General features: G+C 38.1%; 1 protein-coding gene across 5 annotated transcripts in view; it reads left to right on the top strand.

Annotated features, from left to right (window-relative positions):
• The window catches only part of NAV3 (neuron navigator 3), a 389,994-nt gene that overhangs the window by 136,387 nt on the left and 235,751 nt on the right, over window positions 1-17,856 (top strand). For all 5 annotated transcript variants that reach the window (XM_027842471.1, XM_027842473.1, XM_027842474.1 and 2 more), the window contains one exon: window positions 7,238-8,252. In XM_027842471.1, coding sequence (XP_027698272.1) covers window positions 7,238-8,252 — 1,015 coding nt within the window. The remainder of the gene's footprint in view (window positions 1-7,237; window positions 8,253-17,856) is intronic.

The following is a 17,856-nucleotide window of genomic DNA, read 5'->3' as shown; positions in this document are numbered from 1 at the left end:
AATGTTAAAGTGCTATTTAAATGCTGGCAAGTATGTTTGTGATCTCATTTATAATACAGAAATACATATAAAATCCTAACACATAACAGATAATGCATAATATAATCATATCATAGATACAGTATATTATGATACAATATATGACATAATATAAATATAATATATTAATGATTTAATGTTCTATTATACATACATACATACATGTTAATATATTAGTCACATTCCCTTTTTGTATAGATATCTTTGGGATGGTAAATTGGTTCATCTTTTGTCTGAATTTTTACCTAGCCCTTAATCATTGAAGGAGGTGGCCTCAGACAAACTGAGACCTAGGAAAGACCTTAATTTAGAAAGGCTGAGGTCACCTAGTGTATCCTGGGCCATCTCCAGTAGTCTTGACTTTTGTCTTGCCACTGGACTTCCATGACTCTGGAGAAGAGAGTAAGTCTGATGACTCTGCCTCACACAAATTCACTTCACGAGCAAGTCAGAACACCATGCTTGTGATGACATTGGTTCTCTTCGAGAAGACATAACAGCTGGGATTAAAGGACTTGGATTCAAATAATTGGCTCTCCTACTTAGGATATAAGAGACCTAAGGCAAGTCACATTGCCTCACAAGTCACACATCTCTGCAGGCCTCCATTTTTTTCAACTACCAAACAAGGGGATTCAAAGGTAGAACCTCTAATGATCTCTTCCAGTTCTGGGTCCTCTAATCTTTTGTTCTATTGATGCTTTCTTGGATAGACCTGAATATAGGCAAGGGATTTAAATACACACACACACACACACACAACGAGCGCACACACAAATGCATGCAAACATGTATGTGTGTGCATACATGCATAGTATGTATATATGTATATATATATATATACTCACATACACATACACATACACACACACATACACTCACATGTACAAAGCTAAAAGGAAGTTGTTACTTGGCCAAGTAAGATGGTGGGTTAGAAATAGTTGCATATATTTCATGGAGAAACACTATTACAGAGTTAGAGCTCTTAAAGGATTTGGTGTTTTGATGAAGGAGGAAGTAGGATTATAGATTTTCAGTTGGGAAGGCCCTAAGAGGCCATGTAGTCTAACCCTGTCCTTTCACAGATGCTAGAACTGATGCCCTAGACAGATTAATTGACTTACCCAAGGTCATATATAGGATTTGGCAGAGATAAGATTTGAATCTAGGTCCTCTGTCTGCAGAGCTAATTTTTTTTTTCTACTCAGTGGAATCATTCTCAGGGATCTAATTCAGACTGTTCTAACATAGCATAAAATGAGTATTTCTGTGTGGTAGTTAGTGGTCAAGCTATTCTTTCTTTCAAGTCGTTGTTTCATATTTGATACTTGTGGCCCTCCACTGTTGAATCTGTTTTATTGTGGTTAATTGTCTTTTTTTTCTTCATTGACTTTATTTCTGTATCACTGTTCTGTGCTCCTCATTTGGTAGCTTAATCAGCTACTTCTATCCCTGATCTACAAGTAACGAAGTTTTTATTTTTTGATGATTTCCTTGGGCACATTTCTTTATGTAAATGTGACCATTCCCTATGATTCTGCCTCTTCTTCAATGATCACTTCCATATCCCTGTCTTTCATGTATAGAACTCCAAAATCTCATTCTCTATCCCCAAAGATCCCTAGTCATACATTTCATAGCATCATGAATTCAGAACTAGAACGGCTCTTAGGTATTCTAGTCAAATTTCCTGATTTTAGGAATGAGGGAGAACATAAGTGACTTACCCAAGGTCACATAGGTAGTGAGTAGCAGACCTAGAAGTTAAATCCAGGTCCTCTGATTTATAATCCAATGTGCTTTCTATTGCACCATAGCTCCCATGTATATAGTACGCTGATGACTATACTCACCCTGCCAGGCAGTTTGTACAAGTACTATTATTCTTATTTTACAGATGAGAAAACTGAGACCTTCATCAGAGAAAAGCTAATAAGGCAGAATCTGAACCCATGTTCTCAGCATATAAGTTCAAGAGTGCTAACCAATATCCCATTCTGCTTTTCAGTTTCAAGTTTCCAATTTCCCCTAAACCTACTAGGTAGTCAGGGTCTTTTGTGGTTGGTTGAATGTGAACCTGGGACTAGAAATTGACTGGTGACTTGTCTTTGCACACCTGGCAGGTGAATCCCAAATCAGCACCAGGATGTTCCAGGACAGAAGACACTGTTCTCTTCTGTCCTCATGTGGTAGCTAGGCTGAAACAGATGATAATAGACTTACAGATTTAGATCAGGAAGAGATCGTCAAGAACATCTCACTTGTTATTCGGTCATGCCATGACTCTTTGTGGCCCCATCTAGGGTATTTTTGGCAAAGATACTGGAGTGGTTTGCCATTTCCTTTTTCTGCTAATTTTACAGATGACGAAACTGAAGCAAATAAGGTTAAGTGACTTGACAGGTGTCGCATAGCTAGTTAGTGTCTAAGAATCAATTTGAACTCACAAAGGTGGGGTATTTTTGACACCAGGCCTAGTGCTCTATCTACTGCGCCACCTCACTGCCACCTTAGGCCACCTCACTGACACTTTAGAGGTCATCAAGTACAATCTCCTTGTTTTACACATGAGAAAATGGAGACATAGAGAGATGAAGAGACCTACTTAAGGTCATATGTCTGAGATAGTATTTGATTTCCTGATGCCCAGTCAAATGCCCTATCCACTATGAGACACTGCCTTTCAAGATGAGGACGATCATGACTATGCTAGGCCTGGAGAATTTGAGTTTGTTAGAAAATTTAGTCCTAATCCAGTCTATGACTCGGGAGCTTCATCTGTAACTTGGGGCCATCTCTCGTCTTCCTGATGAATATTTGGCCACTGGACCCAGATGACTCTGGAGGAGAAAGTGAGGCTGGTGACTTTGCACAGCCCTCTTCACTTAAATCCAATTCACTTGAAAGTCATGGCATCACCTCCCTGATGTCATGGTCCTCTTCCAGAACAAAGGATAAACAACAATAAAAACAACAACCAACCTGAATTAGTTAAGAAGGCAGAAAAGGAAGAATGAGGTTTCCATGGGTCAATAATTTGCTTATCCTACTAAGCTGTCTCATTTCTGTCCTTTGTGTCCAGTGCGTAACATGGCATGTACATAATAAGTACTTATTAAGTGATTAGATTTAAATCATAGTAGGTAATCCAAAAGCATTCAAACCACCCTAAATATCCATTTCCCATAAGGGCTTAATAGTATATGCATGTAGCCACAAATACAGATGAAAAATAAAAACTATTGGGATATTTACAACTGCTAAAACAACAGCCTGTAGAGTAATTTAATTGTTACCGCTGCCACCCATTCGTTTTGTTTTTATTTTTTTATGTGTTTCCAGTGTACACGTTGCTCTCCCCAGGAGCTTTAAGGAAACTTTTTCTCTGAATCCCTAGTGACTAAAACAGTGCCCAACCCCTAATAGGAACTAATTGACTGAGTAAATTAAATGAAAGCTTTCAGATTTTAAAAATTAGGATTTAAGTTTTCATCTCTATTCATTTCAACAAATAAATATAACAACAACATATTTTCTCTGAGAACACTTTATGTAGAGGATATTGTCAGGTCCTGGAAATGGTCTCTGCCTTCAAGGACCCAGCATTCTATTGAAAGAGCTCAACATGAAGACAGAGAAGTGTAATTTCCAAAGGGAGAGAGCATTAGGAACTAGAAAGTCCAGAAAGGCAGATGTTTGACACTATAACAGGAAAGAATCTTGGCAGGTTCATGAGATTCAGATCCTGTTCTATTAAATTTTTTGCCATTTTTTTTCCTGAAGAAAGAGACACAGAGCAGATATGTCACAAGGTAAGTGAAGAAGTAGGAAATAAATCAAATTGCCTGATTATTAGCCCAGTACATCAGTGAACTAGACCAGATTTACAAGAGGTTTTCAGACATCTTTGGCTGTATAAAAAACACGGTAATATAATTCCTTACATGGATTAGCACTACTCCTATCTCTCATGTGGATAATTAAATCCAAGGACCTATGTATGTGTGTGCATATGTATGTATGTATGTATATGTAAAAATGGTACATGCATGTACACACAGCACACATGTGTGCAATATCTATTATGTGTACTTGTGTACATATGTATATCACTCGTGTGCATACATGTATCAATGTGCACATATGTGTATATGTGTGGACATTATACATATATTCCCATGCATTCATACACATGTGTGTACATGCATGTATATATGGACATATGTATGTGATATGTGTGTATACAACATATATACATCTACACATATACACATACATACATACAGGTTACTGAATCACAGATTTAGGTCTGGAAGAGAGTTTAGAGGTCATCTAAGTCAACCATCTCATCTTACAAATGAGGAAACTGAGGTTCAAGGAGATTGTGACTGTCCCAAGGTCATACAGGCATGGAAAATCTCAAGAGATTTCAGGAAAGTATTATTTGTATTTCTGGTCTAGTTTACTAAAGTCCTAGACTGGGAAGGCAGGCAGTGTGATTATCTCTTAGTACTTCCCTTCACTTACCTTGTGACATGTATGCTCTGTGGCTCAGTTTCCACAACTGAAAAATGGAGAAAGTCATAATGATCTTCCAAGGCATAAAAATAATTTTAGATTTATTAACCATAATTTATTATACAGTTTGGATTACTGGGAAGAAAGCACTATAGAAGTGCTGTGCACATTTCCAATATTATTTAATCATAATGATTATCCACTATCAGAAAAGAAAAAAAAAGTTGCAATTCCCCTATGTATTACAATGAAAATAATTTCTGGCCTGAACCTCTCTTTCTGGCCTTATTGCACATTATTTCCATTTACACACTGTTTTTTTGTGGGGTTTATGTTTGTTTTATTTTTTTTCCCAGCCAAATTTGACTTTTTGCTTTTTCTGTGTCTTCATGTTCCATCTCCTGCCTTTGGAGGTTTAGACAGGCATTCCTCCAACCCTGAATGTATTCCCATTTTACTTCTGTCCCTCAGAATTGCTGGCATCCTTCAAGGTTCAGTTAATTAGCTACCTCCTGCGTGGAGCCTTTCCTAACCTCCCTAGGTATTCATGTTCATCCTTGATAAAGTATCAGGTATATATTCATCTCCGTACATGTGGTCTCTCCCTAGTACAGGGAGGGGCTATTTTTCATTTATATTTATGTCCCCAGCAAGTTGCAATAATGTTTTGTACATAGCAGGCCCAGTTGGGTTGGATTCTTCATCATTGTGACAGTAGCTTGTTCACCCTGATCCTGCAGAGAAAGGCCCTGCTGATAGTATGTGAATTTGACTTATTATTATTGTTATTTTTATTCTCAAACACAAGACTTTTTATCAATGATGAGAAAGTTGTACAGTGATGAAAATCATGTAGTACGATGGTAGATAGAGTAGTAGATCTGAAAGACCTAGGTTCAAATTCTTTTTTTTTGTCTTTGTTTTTGGTGAGGCAATCGGGGTTAAGTGACTTGCCCAGGGTCACACAACTAGTAAGTTTCAAGTGTCTGACGCCGGATTTGAACTCACTTTACCCACTGCGCCATCTAGCTGCCCCATGGGTTCAAATTCTGATGAGACACTTACTAGCTCTGTGACCCTAACCAGTTCATTTACCATCTCTGAGACTCAATTTCCTCATCTGCATAATGAAGGTGTTGGATTTGATAACCTCTAAGATTTCTTCAATATCTAAATCTCTGAGTCAACAATTTCTGAGCTGAGTGAGATTTGTCTATTACAAACACAATTCTTTGTATGAAGAGAGAGAGAATTTATTTTCTATGGGGAGTCAAGAGCTAACTTGATTTTCCAACTGAATGTAATGCTGTAGTCAAACTAATGGATTTGCTTGCACCCTGTGGTTTTTTATAAAAGCAAGGAAAAAAGAGAGATAAGAAGTTAAATCATAAATTATGAACATTTACAATCTGATTACTGAAACATTTTGCCCTTAGCTCTTTTCTCTTCAGAGGGATATTAATTTTCTTTTTCATTAATGAAGCATCTTCTGTTTGCCAGGCTGTGTACTGGGCATTGGAAATACATGGAAAGAAGAACACACAGTTCCTGTCCTCAAGGAGTTTCCATGTCACATTTAGCATAGTTCATTTTTCTCTGGAAAGTTGGGGTTATTTAGTCCTCTACTACTATCGAGTGATATAATGATTTTTTTAATTCAGAGGTTTATTCATTACTTTATTGGTGGAAGGGGACTAAAAAATATGTTTAAAGAAAATATGTCAGAGGAAAAATATAAGGGATATCCTTTCCAGAACAGGGATAGGGCCTGGACCTATGATTTCATTTGTGTAGGGGATAAGCAAAATCCTTCTACCACATGTCAGTATTTTTGCTGTAATTTATTATTGTGGCATTTAAAATATTTGAGAGACATAATTTCTGAATGATTTAATTGTTTTATTAATAATTTCAGCATTTTAGTAAAAGGACCAGTTGTACTCTTGAATATCAAAGGCAATCATGGTGGCATAGTCATGGCTTATATGTATGTCTTTTGGAAGAGGGGTGTTCCTGAGGGTGTAATCAACTCTGATTAATTAACAATTAATGAGAGAATGAATATTCCAATGAGTTGTTGAGAGTGACATCATGGCAAAGAGAGACAATCCCTATACCCAAACCATCCCCAGGCTTGAGCAATCTATTCAAAGAATTTATCCCCACACAAACCTGAATGGAGCATGGTGGTCTACCCACCTGAGTGGGATCTGAACAAGAATGTAAAAAAAGTTAATCCAGTCTTATTATCAGTAATGTCCTTCAAGATGCTGAACTTTTGAAATCAGGGCTTCAGAAAAAGGAGAGAACTCCAGTTCTCCCCAAATCATTGGTTGTTATTAATCTCTCTCATCATCTTAAAGAATTGCCCAAGACACTGACAGGTTGTGACTTACGTCAAGTCATACATCTAATATAAGTCAATGACAGAGCTTAAACTGAGATTTTGTCTTGACTCTGAGGCCAGATCTCTATCCGCTATGCCTTGCTGCCCCCAAATAATGTGTTTAAAAAATACTTCACGTGATCGATTGATTGAAGATGTCAAAGGTGGCAATACATCACTATTATAACATGTCACTGATGGTCAAAGCTACACTTGGGATTGGAAAATGTGTTTGGTGTAAATTAAATTGACTATTCTTTTTTGTTGTTTATTCTCTTTAATTTCAATGGGTAGATTCTTCCAAAGGACCTCAAACATCTTCAGGTGTGAATGGCAACGTTCAGCATCCCACCAGCACGGGGCAGCAGCCAGTCTCTGCCATCCCTTCTCCAAGTACCAGCAAGCCTTGGCGCAGCAAATCCATGAATGTCAAGCACAGTGCCACCTCTACCATGTTGTCTGTGAAGCAGTCCAGCCCTGCCACCTCTCCGACGCCGTCCTCAGAGAGGCTGAAGCCGCCTCTCGCAGAAGGGGTCAAACCTCCTTCATCTGGACAGAAATCCATGCTGGAGAAATTCAAGTTGGTAAATGCTCGGACAGCTTTGCGACCCCCACAGGCTCCCAATCCAGTGCCCAGTGATGGTGGGCGAGATGATGATGCTTTTTCCGAGTGTGGTGAGATGGATGTCTTTAACAGTGGACTGAATAGCAGTGGGTCAACCAACAGCAGTCCCAAAGTGTCACCGAAATTGACCCCTCCAAAAGCTGGAAGCAAAAATCTGAGCAATAAAAAATCTTTGCTACCAAAGGATAAGGAGGAAAAGAACAGGGACAAAAATAAAGTTTGCACTGAAAAGCCAGTCAAGGAAGAGAAGGAGCAGGTCATGGAGACCACAGTGAAGAAGACTTCCAAAATTGCAAGCTTGATCCCTAAGGGAAGCAAGACTGCCACGGCCAAGAAGGAAAGCTTAATACCATCTTCGAGTGGGATTCCAAAACCAGGATCCAAGGTGCCTACAGCAAAACAGAGCATTTCGCCGGGCAGTACAGGAAATAAGGAGTCTGAAAAATTCAGGACTACAAAGGGCAACCAGTCCCAATCAGCACCCAAATCTCAGATGACTGAAAAGTCCAGCAGCACCTCTAATTGTCTGGCTCCTTTGGAAGGAAAGGAGCCTAGCCAAGTTATTGCCTCTGCTTCTTGTGCCATGCCAAGTGGTGGACAGAATGCAGGCAATGGCGCTGTCCAGCTCCCCCAGCAGCAATATAGTCACCCAAACACTGCCACAGTTGCTCCTTTCATTTATAGGTAAGATTTTTTATTTGTTTGCATCTATGGAATCATAGTCATCACCATGAAGACTTGAGTTAAAATATGATCTCAGACACTTATTAGTTATATCACCCTGGGCTGGTCACATAACCTCTGTTTTCCTCAGTTTCCTCATCCATAAAATGGAGATAATAATAGTATCTACCTCCCAGGTTGTTGTGAGGATCAAAAATGATAATTTTTCAAGTACTTAGTATAGTGCCTGATGCATAGTAAGCTCTACATAAATGTTAGTTATTATTAATATCATGATTACTAGAATTTTTACGGTGCTTTAAGGTTGTCAATGAATAGCTAGGTGAAACAGTGGATAGAATATTGGTCCTGAAGTCAGAATGACTCATCTTTTATGAGTTCAGATCTAACTTTAGATACTTACTAGTTGTGTGACCCTGGGCAAGTTACTTAACCCTGTTTGCTTCAGTTTCCCCATCTATAAAATAAGCTGGAGGAGGAAATAGCAAACCACTGCAGTATCTTTGCTGAGAAAACCCAAAATGGGGTCACCAAGAGTCAGATAGGATTGAAAAATGGCTCAAGAGCAACAATAATAAGGTTGACAAAGTACTTTATATATATCATCTTATTTGATTCTCATGGTAATCCTGTGAAGTAGATCCTGTAGGTATCCTCATTTTACAGGTATGGAAACTGAGGTCAGAATGGTTAAGTGACTCCAGTATCATGCAACTAGTCTTAGGATTTTAACTCAGGTGTTCCTGACTCTAAATTTGACATTCCATACACTTTACCAGCTGGCTATCAGAGTTAACACAAACACACACACACACATACACACACACACACACACACACACACAGAGTCAGAAACTACAAAAATTGCAACTGCATGAAGCATTGTATTTTTATGTTATAAATGGTGTTATGGTGAGAATTCATAATTCACAATGGTACTCTAAAACATGTACCACAGAGCCTTGTACTTTATTATCATCTCATCTATCAAGTGATGGATTGCTGTTAAGGGAAATCCCCAATTTTTGTCAGCAGTGGGAAACTCCTGTTGTGGGAATTCTTTCTACTGGCACAGTGTAACAAGCCTGTGACTTAGCTGATAACTTCTAGACATAGGAATTGAGATACAGAAAGCTTAAGTGCCTAGACAATAACAGCTATGTATATGAGAGAGACAGATAGATAGGGAGATGGATGGATGGATGGATGGAGAGGTAGATAGATAAATAGATAGACAAGCAGAGAGACAGGTAAACTGATATGCTGGGAATAGGGACTAGATCTGTAGTGGGTGACTGGTTTGAGTGACTTGCATTATTTGAACCAATTTCTTCCTAATTCCAAGTCCAAAATTCTGGATTCTTCAATTGAAGCTACCTCCAAAAGCATGCCTCAGTTGCCTATAGGTGTTTTTACTTGCTTGTTTGCTTCTGTAGAGCTATAATTTTATTGTTGTAAGGTGCTCTGCAGTGAGAAATCTCCTTCCACCAATCAATCAATCTACAAAAATTTGTTAAGCTTCTACTAAATGGCAGACACTGTTGCAGACATTGGGGCTACAGAGACAATTTGAAAAGTGGCCCTTATCCTCAAGAAATTTACATTCTATTGAGGGAAAATAGCAATAGCATTCACATATAAAAATATACACAATATAAATGAAAAGTAATTTTTTTGAGAGAAGGCTGAGGATCAGGAAAGGTTTCGTATATAAGGTAGAACTTAAACTAACCTCTGAAGGGGGAAAAAAGCATTATAAGAGATAGTGATGAGACATGAATTCTAGGCATTAGGCCTAGCAAATGCAAAGGTGTGGAGATAGTAGATGGAGTATTGTGTGGGAGAACATCAAGATGGCTGACTGGACTGGATCATGGAGTGTATTAGACTGGAATGCTAGATTTATGCCAATGCAAATCAGCCACCGTTCTGCAACTTAGAGGCTTAGAAAGTTGCTTTGGGCACTGAGAGATTAGATATTTATTTTCCTGAGACACTCACTCAGTAAGTGTCAGAGATGGGAAAGAAGCCCACGTCAGCTCAACTCTAAGACTAGTACTTTATTACTTAAACTATGCTGACTCCTTTCCTCTAAATGTTTGTTGTTGTTTAGTAATTTTTCAGTCATGTCTGACTTTTCATGACCCCATTTGGGGTTTCCTTGGCAAAGGTAACGGAGTGGATTGCCATTTCCTTCTCCAGCTCATTGTACAGATGAGGAAAATGAGGCAAACATTATTGAGTGACTTGGCCAAGGTCACATAGTAAGTGTCTAAAACCAGATTTGACCTCGGGTCTTTCTGACTTCAGGCCTCATGCTCTATCTACTGTGCCACGTAGATGCTCATTTCTCCAAAGGTAGCTGTCATAAATATTTTATATGGTATTAAGATTCCCATTCCTTTTTCACTCCTGTCCAGAATTCAATGAAGAGGTAACGTAGGAAAATAAATCATTTTTTACCCTAGTGCTCAGAAGAAATTCTGAAGAAGTCTAGCAAGGCAACCACCTCTGTGTCTCAATCTTTTGGTTTTGAAAAAGTATGCTCTTTATACAAGGTCTGGAATGATGAAAAGCCTTCTAATGAACCCTATTCCCAGTTCCAACCAAAATCATATTTCATAATCTTCTACATTTGTTTTTTTAGAAGTTCAGGCTCTTGGGAGATCCATGTTATTTAAGCATTGCTATGCTAATGATAGTAGCCATGGTTGATAATTGGATACAAAAAAGTGAATCTGTATGTAGAAATTCAAGTCTCATTGACTTGAGTCCATGTAGACAAGAGCAGAATTCAGTATTTCTAGGCTACAGATATTTCTTTTAAAATAAAAGGAAAAGCGATGATTTTTTGAATGAGGTTTATGTACTTCCTAATAATACTGTGTACATAGCCCGTATACTTGCAGAGTTTACAAACATCAGCCATTTCAAAATACCATAAATTAACTTTGTTGAGAAGTGCAAATCCAAGGAGAAAAGACAGTATTTGTCAACTCAGCATATCGCACTCCTTGGATAGCTGCTTGTTCTTGTCAGTTTCTCCTGTTCTCTCAATAAAATGACCAACCCATGCAAATTCAGGGCACTGATTCATAAAAGTGATAGTTAGCTGTTGAAATTATTTTCAGCTGATATAATTGGCAGAGAGGAAAACCATCGTGTGGGAAAAATTCACATCACAACTGGCAAAAGGCTCAGTCTATCTTTGACCTAACGTGTGATCAATTCAGAAATGAACAATTATATAAAACTTGTCAGGCTCCCACAAATTATAGCTCAGAGTTCTGAGCTGATGCTGCAGAACAGTGAAATTTACAATTCAGCCCTTCCTGCTTGTGCCATGAATTTTTCAACATAAGTATAACATTTATAAACGGGAAAGTGTTGACAAGGCTAAGTTTAGGTGTGAATATTGTAGTGCGCACATGTATACTTCTTTACCTACAGAAATGCTTATTATTGATTCTCTTTGATCTAGACCTATCATTTCATCTATGTGGGGAACTCTGGGTATGAAAATTTTCTCCACTGATATAGATCTGCAATGTGGCTGGAAGTTATAGACTTAAACATTTGTTTGGAGAAGGAAGGAAGGAAACATTAAGCACCTCCTATGTGCCAGGCATTGTGTTAAACTCTATCAATATTATCTCATTTGAAGCTCAGAACAATTGCGTTGTTATGGTAGGAGTTAGGTATTATTATTATCTCTATTTTATTGTTGTTTAGTCATTTCAGTTGTACCCAACTTTTTAAGACCCCATTTTGGGTTTTCTTGGCAAAGAGACTGGAGTAGTTTGCCATTTCCTTCTCCAGCTCATTTTACAGATGAGGAACTGAGGCAAACAGGGTCAAGTGACTTGCCCAGGGTCACACAGCTAGTAAATGTCTAAGGCCAGATTTTAAGTTAGGTCTTCTTTAATTTAGGCCTTACATTCTACCCACTATTCCACCTAGCTGCTGCTATCTCTATTTTACAATTGAGGAAATGAGGCAAATAGAGGTTAAATGACTCTCACAGGTCAGCTAAATGATAATTTTCTGAGGCGAGATTTAAGTCTTCCTGACTCTAGGTCCAGCACTCTACCCACAGTATACCACCTAACTGGGTTAAGTGCCTTGATCAGGGTCATATAGCCAGTCAAACCAAGGCTTCTGAAGGCCAAGCCCATCATGCTAGCCTTTATGCTACACTGTTTCTTTATTGAAAGCCCATTATACATTATGCCACACTATATGTAAATTCATACACATACATTAAATACAAGGCAATGGGGATAAGAGGCATATGCATATGACACCTCTGATTTCATTGACATAGAAAATTCCTGCATCAGCAAAATCTTATTACCAATGTGATTAAGTATTTCCTCTGTTGCCTCCTAGACCAGCTCTTTACAAGATAAGGAACTAAGGCAAACAGAGTTAAGTGACTTGCCCACAGTCACACAGATATTAAGTGTCTGAGGCCAGATTTCAACTCAGCTCTAACTGACTACAGGCCTGGCACTCTATCCCTCTTCAAATAGAGAAGAGGGATAGCTGTCCAGGGATAAAAAGACATAAACGAAATAGTTTTTGCCCCTAAGGAACTTATTATCTATTGGAAGATGCAATAATTAGCAAAAGGAGCCATGGCTTCTGAAAACTTGGGTTCAAACCCTGCTTCTGTCAATACCTCAGGAAATTCACTTCATCTCCCTGGGCCTCAGTTTCTTCAAATGTAAAATGAAGGGATTAAACCTGGTATCCTCTAAGGGTCCCATCCAAAGGATATATAAATGTATAGCCTATTACAATCATGCAGATAAGGGTCCTGTAAGCCCCCTGGCTATTGTGAAGAGATTCAGCTGCAATTGTGGCTTAAAGTAGCCTGGAACAGAATAGAACATCAGCAAAAACCGAAGCATATTGAATTCTTGCCATCGGATGGAGCTTGACTGCTGTTGCATTTCTGAAATATGACTGTGTGTCCTGTGGCAGTTAAAATTCCCTCACACAGCAGTATTTTTTTTGATGGAACACAGAGAAAATACTAGGAGGGAGCTGGGGTGTAGAATACAACTGAATCTCTCTGCCTGTTGACAATGAGGCTCTGTGGAGTAAGCTACCTTCGGGACTTAGTTCAGGAAGCTGATTGGAAGTCAGCTTTGTCAAGCAGTAGTGGGCTTCATGACAGGTTCATTGCACCTGAATCCTCTGCATTTCCTTCTGTGAGTGGTGGGAAGGGGCTTCCTATCTCTGGAGGTCTTCTAAAAGTGGGGTTTGTGTAATTAGATCATAGAATCAAAAGAAAAAGCTAGAGCTAGAATTATTATTATAGAGATTATCTAATGCATTTATTTTATTAATTATTATCTAATTTATTTCTTATTATTATTATTATTACAGAGATGATCTAATTCACCTCCCTCTCTCCCCATTCTATAGAAGAAAAAAACTGAGGTTCACATTTGTTTTGTTACACAGATAGTAGTAAATGATAAAGTGAGATTTGAAGTGAGGTCCACTGATTTTTTTTTACCTAATCTACAATTCTTTCCCACACTGTTAGATCTATCCAGAAGTCTCATTTAATACCAAGAATCTGATCTGAATGAGAGTGAACTTTCTTCTGCAGTCTAAGTTATTGTGCCTGACTCAAAGCAATTCCTTTTATACCCTGATTGGTGAATTCACTAAACATATTTTACCCCATTTTTAAGATATTCTATTATAACAAGTCCAGTTTAAAAAAAATGCTTTGATTTAAAAAGCTTAATAGGGTATGTATGGGTGTGTGTGGTTAGTGAGCTACACTTGTGATTCCTCAGCCAATGATATCTAAGGTTTTTATTGGTTTTGGTTTCCAGGGAGTTCTATAATTCTTAAATTATCTCTCCTTGTAGCCATTTTTCAATTCAGATGTTTTTTGATAGAAGATACCTTAATTTACTCATATCATTTCAATCTTCCAATATTTGCTCTATTATTTCTAATTATGTCCTAGAGTAACTGAGTTCTGTTTGCTCCATTCTGATTTATAATGAAGATGATTACTTGGGTAAAGTTTTCTACTTTTTACTCTAAGCTCTTTTTTCCAATTCCAGTTTTTTTTTCACTTAAGAAGTCTTCTTTCATGTATTCATGTCTGGGGCAGGATTTGAACTTGTATTCTTGGCTTTGGAGATGAGCTCATTAGGAACTTTCACTCTGTCTCTCAAAGACAGTATAAAGGGACTATGTTTTTCATTGTGTGATTGGTATCTAACTGTTCTATTTCTAGTTACAACCCCCTCTCCAATACTTAATTCTCCATATCCTTTAACCAAATTATTCATCCAAGGATTACCCTGAAAAAAAAATGTTCTTGTTTTATGTCAGGGTTTAAGTGTAGAAGGATTAATCTTTCAAGAACAAAGCAAATGTTTGACAGTGTTGAGTTAGATTACCTTGAGGGCAGAGATTGTCTTTTGCTTTTTTTTTTTTTGGATCCCTAGGATTAAGCATAATGCCTTGTGCATAGCAAAGCTTATAAATGTTTATTGATTGATAGATTGACCTAGGACCTTGAAAGTCCATTGTAATTTTCTCTCAGTCAATTATCAGTCATCAAGCATTTATTAAAAGTGATATTTAATGCTAAGTACTTCACTAAACACTGAGGACACAAAGAAAGGCCAAACCAGTCAATCTCTGCTGTCATACAATGCAAATTCTAAAAGGGGAAACAAACATGAAAATAATGAGGTACACACAAGATATACACAAAGTATGTGGAAGGTAATAGAGGGTAAAGCATTAGCAGCTGAGGGGACTAGGGAAGGCCTCCTGCAGAAAGTGATATTTGAGTTAAGTCTTGTAGGAAGCCAGGGGAATTAAAAAGCCATCTTTGGAGGCCTGATATTAGCTGGCTTTTGAAGCTTAGGGAATCTAAGTCTTTAAGGGTCTTAAGTATTCCTGGAGCAGAAGTATTGAGTTTTTATTTTATTCTATTTTGGTAAGGGGAAGAGATTTTTTTCCATTTCCCTAAAGCCTAGAGATTATACGGGGAAGAAGAGTAGTGCTGACCATGAAGTCACATGGGGGCTTTGGAGGGAGGGGGAAGAATGATATAGTTATACTATCAAAAGTTATACTCTACACCCTTGAAATTCTGACAAATTGTGAATAAGGGTATACCAGTCAATGTGGGGCTTGATGTCACCATAAGAGGGGAAGCAGGACATGGCTTTTAGAGGACTTATCTTGCAGTCAAGATGACTTGGTTTCCACTTCTGTTTCTGACTGGTCCCCAGGCACCTCTCTGAGACTATAACTTGCTCTGGCCTGAATACGCAGAGGGCATTTACTCACTGAGAGTTCTCTGTACTCAAGATTAAAAAATAAAATATTCCCTTTCTTCCTAAATGTGATGTTACTTACTTGGAGAAAATAGTGAGTTCTAAAATCATCATTCCATGGCTCAATAAGCCTCATTATGTCTTTCTTCTGTTAATTGCTTTCCATTTATCCTATACACAGCTTACTTTATCAGCAGGCAGCTAGGTGATACAGTGAATAGAGTGCCTGGCCTGGAGTCAGGAAGAATCATCTTCATGGGGTCAAATCTGGCCTTGGACACTTAGTAGCTGTGTGATCCTGGGCAAGTCACTTAATCCTGTTTGCCTCAGTTTCCTCATCTGTAAAATGAGCTGGAGAAAGAAATGGCAAACTAGTCCAGTATCTTTGCCAAGAAAACCCTAAATGGGGTCATGAAGAGGAGGACATGACTGAAAAATGACTGAGTAGCAGCAGCAGGATTTTGATACCCCTTATCACATCATAAACTCCTTGAGAACAAAGACTGCTTTTTGCCTCTTTTTGTATCTCAAGCATTTAGTACAATACCTGGCTCATAGTAGGTACTTAACAAATGTTTATCAACTAATTTACATTAAATTTCTTCAGAAAAGGGGCCCTGATTTCTGTATCTTTGTATTCCTTATAGCACCTAGTTCAATGCCTCACATAAAACCATGAACTAGAAATGAATTTTTAATAAGTTGATACACAGTTTGTATTGTCTCACTTTCTTCCTCCCTCCTTTCCTTCCTTCTTTCCTCCTTCCCTCCTTCCTTCTCTCCTATCTTTCTGTCTTTCCTTCCTTCTTCCTTCCTTCCTTTTTTCCTGCTATCTTTCCTTCCTTCCTTCCCTCCCTTCCCTCTTTCCTTCTTTCTTTCCTCCTTCCTTACCTTTTCCTCTTCCCCCTCTCTAAATTTCTTTTGTCTTTATATCACCTTCATTTCTTAATATTTCTCATCCCTACTCCTCTCCCAAGAAGCCACCCCTTATAACAAAGAATGAAAATGAAAGGACAATAACAAAGTTGTTCAACAAAAATCAATTACATCTGATGGTATAATGTATGTTCCCATCTTCTAATTCTCTGTCTCTGTAAAGGAAGAAGTGATGTGCATTTTCCCATCTCTTCTTGAGTTCAAAACTATGTCATTATAATTAGAAATCTAAGTCTTTATTTTATAACAAAACAAATTTATCCCCAATCAATGATCCAGAATAATACCATGGAATAATGACTCAGTACTACTACCTTTCTGTGAATTTTGCCATCTTTCGTGCTTTAATTCATTTTATAAAACAGGGCCGAGAAAGACCAAGACAGTATTCACCACATACTACTTGGAGTCTATTAGAACTTATGCTCCTTCAGGACAAGGGATGTTTTCTAATTTGTTTTTTTTTATTATTAATAAATAATTTATTTTTAGTTTTCAACATTTACTTCCATAAGATTTTGAGTTCCAAATTTTCACCCCATCTCACCCCTCTCCCCACTCCAAGATGGCGTGCATTCTGAATACCCCTTCTCCTAGTCTGCCTTTCCTTCTATCTCTCCACCCCTTCTCTTAATCCCTTCCCCTTCTGTTTTCCTGTAGGGCAGGATAGATTTCTGTACTCTATTTCCTGTATTTCTTATTTCCCAATTGCATGTGAAAACCTTTTTTTAAACATGTGTTTTTAAAACTTTGGGTTCCAAATTTTCTCCCTTCCTCCCTCCCCACCCACCCTCAGTGAAAAGGCAAGCAACTCAATATGTGTTATACATGTGAAGTTATGCAAAACACTTCCATAGTAGACATGCTGTGAAAAAGTAACTCTATTTCCCTTAATCCTATCCTGCCCCTCCATTTATTCTATTCTTTCTTTTGACCCTGTCCCTCTTCAGAAGTATTTGCTTTCCCCTTTCCCAATCTGTCCTCCTCTCTATCATCCCCCTACTCTCTTGTTCCCTCCCCCCCCCATTTTCCTGTAGGGTAAGACAGATTTCCATACCCAATTGAGTGAGTATGTTATTCCCTCCTTAAGTCAAATCCTATGAGAATAAGATTCACTCATTCCTTCTCACCTTCCCCATTTCCCCTCTGCTGTAAAAGTCTTGTCTTTTCTGTTTTTTTGTGTGAGATGGTTTACCCCATTCTATCTCTCCCTTTCTCCTTTTCCTAGTATAATACTCTCACCCCTTAATTTTATCCTCCAGCTATGACCTTTTCATCTTCAACTCACCCTGTGCCCTCTATCTATCTATCTATCTATCTATCTATCTATCTATCTATCTATCT

The sequence above is a fragment of the Vombatus ursinus genome, unplaced genomic scaffold, assembly GCF_900497805.2.
Source record: "Vombatus ursinus unplaced genomic scaffold, bare-nosed wombat genome assembly UNPS02014874.1, whole genome shotgun sequence".
NCBI lineage: Eukaryota > Metazoa > Chordata > Mammalia > Diprotodontia > Vombatidae > Vombatus > Vombatus ursinus.
Note: the sequence above shows the minus strand (reverse complement) of the source record. Positions and strands in the feature narration are given on the sequence as shown.